This window comes from Malus sylvestris, chromosome 14 (assembly GCF_916048215.2).
Source record: "Malus sylvestris chromosome 14, drMalSylv7.2, whole genome shotgun sequence".
Taxonomy (NCBI): Eukaryota; Viridiplantae; Streptophyta; class Magnoliopsida; order Rosales; family Rosaceae; genus Malus; species Malus sylvestris.
This window is the reverse complement of record NC_062273.1, coordinates 542,466-552,800: the sequence shown is the minus strand read 5'-3', so window position 1 is coordinate 552,800 and position 10,335 is coordinate 542,466. Positions and strand designations below refer to the sequence as shown.

Below are 10,335 nucleotides of genomic sequence, written 5' to 3'. Positions count from 1 at the left end.
TGACTTTTCCAACTTATTTTGATTTTTTGTTTAGACACACGCTACGTGTAAAATTTATGTAATACATGAGTGTTGAAACTTTGAGTTATCGGTCAACATTTATTTACCGAAATTTCGATGTCTACACATATTTATATATATATATAGAGAGAGAGAGAGAGAAAAAAAAAACTTACATCTCTTGACAGATTGTGTTGCTAGATAGTTTTTCACTTACCTAATCAAAATAAAGTTTATCAGGTAATTCTGTCCAACTATTGATTTGTAATAACGTTATGTAAACACTTTTTATACACCATTTTTATAACACATTTAGTCCTGTATTTGAAGACTTATATACAATACTTATATTTCGTTTGACATTTCGCTGCAACGCGCGGGCTAAATCCCTAGTTAATGCTTAGGTTAAAATATATAGTAACATATTGACTCATCAACATATAAGCCCTAAATTAACAAGTTTACATCTTTAGCCAAGGCAACTATCATAGAATGATAAGTCTGCTTGATGGTAAAAATGCGACCCGGCTCTTCTAAAGCTATATTGTTGTTGGCTAGCTGGGCTTCAGACTCCTCCACTTCGTGGTTTACTTTCTTCACTTTCTCGAACTTTTTGTATAGCTTGCTCGAGAAAGTCATATGCTCAGCATTCAGAGCAGAAAGTTGTTCCTCCAGTTTCTGGATCTCACAGCTATCACTATTATTCGATCCTCCATGGACGAATCCTCCTCCACCAGCTGCTGCAGAGTAGTAGAGGTCCGAGTGTGCTTCTCCTTGTAGCACCTCACCCTGTTAGCTTGCCTCTCGGCCTTAAGATGTTGATCCCTCAAGGCCCTTAAATGAAGGACTTATATTGCACCTTTGTCATCTGCTGGGCTTGGTATAATTCAGTGAGAGCTATCTCAACATCTTGAAGAGCCTTAAGGCTAAAAAAGGCAGAAAAGTTCCTTTGCATCCATTCTCTGAAGATCTTGCACTGATCTTGAAGATGTTGAAGCTCAGAATGGCGCCTTGTGGATCTCATCTTTGTCATAATTTGCCCGAACTCTGTAACTAGTTCAAGCAAATAGACGGTTGGAAGAGAAGCCAAAGGAGGAGGCATCATGCCAACGCCACAAGAAGCAGCAGCAACAGTGGCAATTTCAGCAGGAACATAATCAGAAGATCTTGACTGACGAAGAGAAGATCTTGCCCAACGAAGAGCCATGGTCTCTGCTTCTGTCTCATATTGACCATTGGTATCCATGTGAAAATTAGTTAGCTAGCTGCTTTTCTAGGTTTTTGGCTCTGTCATAGGCATATAAATATATCATGTATAGGTTTCTTGTTGGCTTGGTCGATCTACAAAAATCGAGAATGTTCTTTACTTTGTCCAACATCCTAACATTTATATCTTGCTTAATTTCTGTTTTTGCATTCCTTTAAAACTGAGCTAGCTAATGCCTTTCTAACTTTTTTGTAGTTCAATAGAAGCGTATTCAGCTTCAAGGGAGTTGGCGATTTGATCAATCATCATTTTCAATGTTTACGTATTTGCAATCCTAAGCATGTATGTCCGTTAAATACAGGCTTTGTTTCTAAACTTCTTCCTTTAAGACTTTTTTGGTATATACAAGACTCTGGCTGCAAAGATATATGCTCTCAAACGCTAGCTACAAGCCCATTGTTCTCCTTAGTAATACATAGATGAAAAGATAATTTAAATTAGGATAGTTTTTTTTTAAATTTAATTAGGATAATTTTTTTCTTAAGTAAATTTTTTTAAAGATATGTAGACTACACTAATTAAATTTTATGAATATTTTAACCTAAAAATATTTAGATTCCGATAAATATTGAAAAATCACTAAACCGATACCATGAAACTCGTGAAACACTATGAAAGAATATGAAACACACATAAAAAAAATAATTAGTTTAGCCATTGGATTTAAATTTGGACCGTTATATCTTTCCTTTTTTACCGTTGGATTTGATCATATTAGATTTTAACTGTTGAATTCAATGAATTTATAAATATAAAACTAAAAAAAATACACATATAATGGTGGGCTAGCCCCACTAATCCGGGGGAATTCTTGGCTAAATTTGCCCCATAAAAGAGTTTTGGGTTAAAACTCATATTTGCCGGGGTTGGAGCAAGTTGGGGTAAGTTTAGAACCTAAAATTTGAGTTTTACTCCAAGGGTTAAAGATGGTCTTAGGCTTCACTATTTCGCCCCGATCATGCCCCCCCCCTTCGTGGTTTCAATGTCTTTTTATTCATACCGTTCCTACTGTTGAGACTTGAGAGTAATGAGAATCTCACATCAGGAAAGAAACATATCTTGCATGTGTTTATAAGTAGTTATGCTACTTCCCACATTACTAATTGGTTTTTTATAGAACATCAATTTTCTTCATGGTATAAGAGCAGGTTATCCTGCGTGTGTGGCGTAACAGACACACGTACTCCACGTCACTCAATTGTGAGTATGAATCACATATCAGAAAAAGAATAAACCTCACATGTTCTTATAAATAGTTAAATTACTCCCCATATTGTCAATTAGGTAATTAGTGACTTGATGTGTATTGACTGCGTGTTTAAATGATGTGGTTGAGTCCTTAATATACTCCATTCTATGCTAATGAATCTTTGTAATGAAATAAGGTTCCTTCCAGCGATGTTTTGGTCTCCGTTGAATTGACTTCAATCTTGTATTTAATACCCATAATTTGGGCACTGGTTGAATTTGTCTATGAGGAATTTGGATGCCACATTCCGTCTTCTTCTTCTCGTATGCCTTAGCCTTCTTGTAGGATTGACCTTGATATTCTTTAAATTTTGATGGGCTGTACTGCTGGAATGTCCAATTCAGCAACAAAAATTGTATTAGTAGTCATCAGCCTTGTATCCAAATTCTTGAGTGTGTCCAAAAGCTGACAATTTAATTTTCCAGATTTTGAATTTGTGTGAACATCCCTCTTCAACACATCTATTCCAGTGCTTTCCTACAGTCTTTGTGGGAAAAATTCTGACAGCACATGAACCTGGGTTGCCGTAGATTCTGGGAGAATTTCAGGATCAGTATATGTTGTTTCCTCCCTTAGGCGTGAATAGCTTGCAGGTGGCTCTTTTGTTTCTGCACCAATTTCCTCTTGATCATCATAGCTTTTCTCACAGTTTAAAGCTTGAATCCTTGATTAGTTCTTTCAATGTACAACTCAGTTGATTCCATCAATATTGAAAGTTTGTCCTCCACCGAGAGCTCTTATGGCATATTAGGTTGCCCAAAATATTGCTCAAGATGTTTTTTCAAACTTGAAGTGTAGAACTTTGAATAGGAATTGTTCCAATGCCTTTTTGAGTCAATTCTCATATTGATATGCTTTTGGACAAACTCAGGAAAATATTCTCTTTCGGGGCACTCCAAAAGATAATGGGTCTTCAAACAGCAAAGGGCTCAACTATAGGTTTAAATCCATAAAAACCTTTTACTGCTTGAAACCCATAACGGCAACCCTCCTGGTGGTAGCTCCATCATTGAATTGCTCTCTAAATTAACAAGCCAACAAAGATAAAAATAAAATCAACAAGTAAATAAACAGATACACACACACACACACACACACACAAATAATTAACTAAGAATATGATAAACACAAATTATTTAAAACAATCTCCGGCGATGGCGCCAATTTCTTGATAGAATTTTTACTACCTACAAAAGGAAGGTTAAAAATCACACAAAAATACTTGCAAGAGAAAAATGTAGTTATAGTATAAACAACTCAAGTAAGGTCGTTTTCCACAAGGATTGAATGAATAATTTGTATTTAAACCAACTCTTAATTAATTATTTAAAACAAAGTTTGGAAATGTTGATTTTAGAATTTAAAATAATAAAAATGAATTTAATAAAAAAAAAATTAAGAAATCAATTTAAATAAAGTCAATTCAAAGGGATACTATTTGTAAAAATACTAGGTTCCGCTGTCACTTTAACAATCCTATGGAATTCTTCCAATTACTTATGAACTACCCATGCATATTTTGAAGGTTAGGTTTTCCTAATATATATCCTACTTGGAACCTCCAACATATGTTAGATCCCACATCGCCCATGCCTTATATGTACATGCTCACCTCCTTTAGCATGAGGCATTTTAGGAGCTTACTGGCTTCGGATTCCATAGGAACTCTGAAGTTAAGCGAGATAGCACGAGAGCAATCTTAGGATGGGTGACCCACTGGGAAGTTCTCATGTGAGTTCCTAGAAACAAAACCGTGAGGGCGTGGTTGGGGCCCAAAGCGAACAATATCGTACTACGGCGGAGGCGGGGCCGAGATGTGACAACATATAACGTATATCTAACATGCAACATGTCCAGACGTTATCAAATATGACCATGAAAGACTCATTAAGTTTTATGAAAACCCTTTGGAAAACTATGCAACCCTTAAGACGTGGTGTTCATCTCAAGTGAAATTACAATTATTAACCACAAGAAGCCAGCATCAATTTCAGGGAACTTTCTGACCAAAATTGCATCAAATTACTTTTGTAAATATCCGAATAGTCGCGAATCACTAAGATACTTAGATAGTTTAATCACGGTGATTAATAATTCAAAACATGCATGCATAAGAAACCACATATTCTTACTAAGGCTCGTAGCCTCACCCTAGCAAAAGAAACTAGCTATGAACAACCATAAAACAAAATATTATTAAAAATATGGAAAGAAAATACCTTGAAAATAAACTTAAATTGTCAAAGGCTGCGTCTCCTCCCCTCTGTCTAATGGTTAAATATCCTTATTTATACTACAACAAAATAAAACCCTAAAAGGTCTTAGAATAAAACTAGGAAACATAAATTAATAAAACATCAAATAAAAGGTTTCCTATTTGAACTGAAATTCAAACTTCTCATAAAATCAAACTTTTAACCAACCAAATCAACTCTGGTTTGGTCTCAAAAGGCCTCTTTTGAAAGCTGAAGATGTCCCCTACAAATCCTCAGAATGAGTATTCCTCAAAATATGCCATCTCGACCTCTAAAATACTCAAAATGTCCAAAAACGTCAATCTGGGAAAGCTACGTGTTGGGCCTTTATTTCATTGCCATAGCCGAATGGCTTGGTAGAAAAATCTGAAACTTTGATAAAAACCTCTTGAAAGACTCACGAACCTCCTCCAATTTGAATCACTCCAAAATTCATCCATTTAATTACTTTATGCCCAAGAGAAATTCGAATGTCCTACATTAGAAATATAATTTAAAGTATCAAAATTCACACAAAATAACCAATAAATTATCTATTCAAAAGTTGAGGAGGGATTTGACTGTAGCTTAGCTACATTCAAATCTTTGCCACTCGATTTTGCTTCATTTACACCACTGCCAACAAATCTGAGACTGTGTTGGAGGGTAAATATTAAAAGTTAGAAAGGTAACTTTGTCTTTGACCAGATTTCGAAATATTTACGATTTTGCCAGTCTATTCATGTTTATTTTGAAATGGGCTATCGATTTTTAAGTTTTATGAAGTATGACAATTTAATATAAATATATATGTATATAGAGAACTTACATCTTTTGACAGATTGTGTTGCTAGATGGTTTTTCACTTACCTGATCAAAATAAAGTTTATCATGTTATTCTGTCCAATTATTGATTTGTAACAACATTATGTAAATACTTTTTATAACACATTTAGTCTTGTATTTGAAGACTTATATACAATACTTTTATTTCGTTTGACATTCCGCGGCAACGCGCGGGCTAAATCCCTAGTTAATACTAAGATTAGAGTAAAATATGTGTTAACATATTGACTCATTAGTACATGAGCCCTAAATTAACAAGTTTACATCTTTAGCCAAGGCAGCTATCATAGAATGATAAGTCTGCATAATGGTAAAAATGCGACCAGGCTCTTCTAAAGCCATATTGCTGTTGGCTAGCTAGGCTTCAGATTCCTCCACTTCATGGTTTACTTTCTTCACTTTCTCGAGCTTCTTGTATAGCTTGCTCGAGAGAGTCATCTGCTCAGCCTTCAGAGTAGAAAGTTGTTCCTCTAGTTTTTGGATCTCGACAGCTACCACTATTAACCGATCCTCCATGAACGAGCCTTCATCCACCAGTTATTGCAGAGTAGTGGAGGTCCGAGTGTGTTGAAGCAGCTACCGGATATGGCAAAGGGCAGCCAAGGTTCCCTAACTTGCCCATCCTTTTAGTTTTATGAAGTACGACAATTTGATATACATATATATATATATGTATATGTATGTATATAGAGAACTTACATCTCTTGACAGATTGTGTTGCTAGATAGATTTTCACTTACCTGATCAAAATAAAGTTTATCAGGTTATTCTGTCCAACTATTGATTTGTAATAACGTTATGTAAACACTTTTTATACACCATTTTTATAACACATTTAGTCCTATATTTGAAGACTTATATACAATACTTATATTTCGTTTGACATTTCGCTGCAACGCGCGGGCTAAATCCCTAGTTAATGCTTAGGTTAAAATATATAGTAACATATTGACTCATCAACATATAAGTCTTAAATTAACAAGTTTACATCTTTAGCCAAGGCAACTATCATAGAATGATAAGTCTGCTTGATGGTAAAAATGCGACCCGACTCTTCTAAAGCTATATTGTTGTTGGCTAGCTGGGCTTCAGACTCCTCCACTTTGTGGTTTACTTTCTTCACTTTCTCGAACTTTTTGTATAGCTTGCTTGAGAAAGTCATCTGCTCAGCCTTCAGAGCAGAAAGTTGTTCCTCCAGTTTCTGGATCTCACAGCTACCACTATTATTCGATCCTCCATGGACGAATCCTCCTCCACCAGCTGCTGCAGAGTAGTGGAGGTCCGAGTGTGCTTCTCCTTGTAGCACCTCACCCTGTTGGCTTGCCTCTCGGCCTTAAGATGTTGATCCCTCAAAGCCTTTAGATTTTCAAAGAAGGAAACAAAAGACTCATATTGCACCTTAGTCATATGTTGGGCTTGGTATAATTTAGTGAGAGCTATCTCAGCATCTTGAAGAGCCTTAAGGCTAAAGAAGGCAGAAAAGTCCCTCTGCATCCATTCTTTGAAAATCCTGCGCTGATCTTGAAGATGTTGAGGCTCAGAAGGGCGCCTTGTGGATCTCAACTTCGTCATAATTTGCCTGAACTCTCTAACTAGTTCAGGCAAATAAGTCGTGGCTGGAAGAGAAGCCAAAGGAGGCATCATGCCAATGCCATCAAAAGGCATCATGCCAACGCCATCAAAAGCAGGAGCAGCATGGGCATCAGGGTTAACTTCAACATGGACAGGAGGAAAGGATTAAGCAGCTGCAACCTTTTGAGGCCAAGGGATTGGAGACGTGCCTAAGCCCTCACTAGTGGCCTATTAAAACGCAGAGAAGACAAATTAATGGAAAAATCTTGACCCAAATTAGGAAAAGACAAGATTGCGAGTATGTTTGTACCTGAGAAAGGCATTGTGCTTTGGGAGGAGGATTTGTTGCTGTAGCTGGTCTAGCTTGGGGCCTCCCCTCGGGCTCAGAATCAGATGATTCTACAATAGAAGATCTTGCCCGACGAAGAGCCATGGTCTCTACTTCTGTCTCATATTCACCGTTGGAATCCATGTGAAAATCAGTCAGCTATCTGCTTTTTTAGGTTTTTGGATCTGTCATGGGCATATAGAATATATAGCTTGATCATTTACAAGTTTCTTGTAGGCTTGATCGATCTACAAAAATTGAGAATGTTCTTTACTTTGTCTAACATCCTAAGCTTTATATCTTGCTTAATTTATGTCTTTGCATTTCTTTAAAACAAGGCATGCACAGAATCTTAGCTAGCTGATGCCTTTCTAACTTTTTTGTGTTAGATTTTTTAAGTATTTCAAATTACAAATCATTTTACTTCCTAAAAATTATGGTTGTTAATAGCTATATAGCCGTTTCTTGTATTTGTCTGTCTTTGGTTTGCTTTTAATTTGCAATATATGTGGGGGATTGTAGGAAATATGTTTTGCAAATTAAAATATTTTTATCCCACAATATTACGATTATTAAATTGGATATGTACAAACCGTTAAATGGGTTTAATTTGCTTTATTTTCAGTTTTGGTTGGTTACCATATCAATCTTATTATTGCTGCCTTTATATGCTCTTACTCTTGATTTATGATAAGAAATTTATCCTTCCGTTTTGTTTTGAACAATTAAGTTACCTAATTTTTAATATATATTAATAGCTATATAATTATAATATCAATATTCTTATATATATATATAAAGTGAGCATCCTAAAATGGTGAAACATTCAAAATACCCTAAATTGTCCTTTAAAAATTTCATAAATTACAATTGAACCAAAAGAAGCTAAAGTATTTAACCATATTTTTATTTTGAATGAATTTAATATTTAAAATTATAGAAAAACAAAAAAAAACAAAACAAAACCTCCCACATTAGTGGGTGGTTTCACGTTTTTAATTCATTTCTTTTTTTTTTAAATATTTTTTAAAAAAATATGTAAATTAATTATTTAAATAAAAGATATATAAAAATGTCAATTGCCACACGCGTATGCGTGTGGCAAGAGGCTAGTATTCTATTAAGAGAAAATGGTTTGTCAACTTTTTGCCCCCTTTTCTTTCAATTTTGTCCTCACTTTTGAATACACAATGTTGACATGAGGAGGGAAAAATAGTAATTTTGTATCTTTTGAACTTTTTCCCTTTTTTTCCTATTTTGCCTTCATTTTTTATACACAATATTTACATAAGGAGGGCAAAATAGTAATTTTATATCGAAATATTTACATAAGATAAAAATATGCACTTATTAAGAGAAATTTTCCCATCATCATTTTTTCATATAGGTAAGTGAAATCATGATGTTTTATTGGATAGTTTGAATGAACTGAAGCAGTTACGCTTGAAGAGAACGTGAGAGGAGGTGGGTGGTTGTTCACACACACGAAGTGTATGCTTTTTGCTAGTTTATTATTACGAAAACATGTTACAAAGGAAATATGTTGGTATATTTCATTAATATATATATATATATATATATATATATATATATATATATATATATATATATATATATATATATATATGATGTTGCGTGAGAGACTGGCTGCAATGCCATGTCTCTTGGAATTGAATATTATATATATATATATATGGTGTTGACAGTGGGATAAAGGGAGAAAGGCTGGCAGTGATATGCCTTTTAGCAGCAGGCCGTGCCTTTGAATTGGCGTGTCTGAAAATTAAAGAAGCATGGCTGCAGTGCCATGTTGTGTCCCTTGGATTGAAGAAGCACGGCACCAGTTCCGTAGCACAACAAGGGATATGTCCCTTGGATTATTCAATCAGAATGTTAGGCCTTTTTTGGTGAAAGACACTTATATGAAAAGGCAGCAGGCTTTCATCCATTCGGTAGGAATGAAAGGGTGCTGGAAAGATCTATTTGATCTTCACACACTTTAGTTAAAGGAAGTGACCTTTCTATGTACACTTTGAACTAAGTTCAACGGACACCATATAATCTATATATAGTCCATGTTGGCTGCATATTCCTATATACAATTCTTCCAACAATATTTTCTTATCTTCTTTCTCTCCATCAAAATCATACAGTTTCCTTTTAGAAAATTTTAAGGGAATTTCAGTTTTTGCTAAACTAAAATTTCAAACTTTGTTGTATCCTGGAAGTGATTTGCTTTAGACCCATTAGCAAACTCAGATTAGAGTGGGGGCAAATATCACTTTAAGGAAAACATATTAACGTGCCTCAAAGTCATTTTTCTGTCAAATTCTCAACCTTATTCTAACAAAATATATATAGCGCGGGCATTTTATGGTACAGAGTAGTTTTCCAAAATTTCATGACCTTTCCTTATTCCTTGAAGTGTTCATCATTTACAGGTTTCTTGTAGGCTTGGTCGATCTGCAAAAATTGAGAATGTTCTTTAGTTTGTCTAACATCTTAACCTCTATATCTTGCTTAATTTCTGTCTTCGCATTTCTTTAAAACAAGGCATGCACAGAATCTTAGCTAGCTGATGCCTTTCTAACTTTTTTGGAGTTCAATAAAAGTGTATTCAGCTTCAAGGGAGCTGACGATTGGATCGTTCATTATTTCCAATGTGTACGTATTTGCAATCCTAAGCATGTATGTTCGTTAAATACAGGCTCTGTTTCTAAACTTCCTCCTTAAGACTTTTTTGGTATATACAGGACTCTGGCTGCAAAGGTATATGCTCTCAAATGCTCGCTACAAACCCCTTGCTCTCCTTAGTAATACATAGATGAAAAGATAGTCG

The 10,335-nt window shown here is 35.0% G+C and overlaps 1 protein-coding gene and 1 pseudogene across 1 annotated transcript in view; both read right to left on the bottom strand.

The window, feature by feature from the left end:
- Nucleotides 1-323: 323 nt before the first annotated feature.
- LOC126600070 (uncharacterized) overlaps nt 324-10,335 on the bottom strand; it is a 22,086-nt gene continuing 12,074 nt past the window's right edge. Inside the window, exon 4 of the mRNA XM_050266591.1 lies at nt 324-783. Within this exon, the coding sequence (XP_050122548.1) occupies nt 651-783 (133 nt within the window). The 3' untranslated portion in view covers nt 324-650. The remainder of the gene's footprint in view (nt 784-10,335) is intronic.
- LOC126600072 (uncharacterized) lies at nt 6,377-7,651 on the bottom strand (annotated as a pseudogene).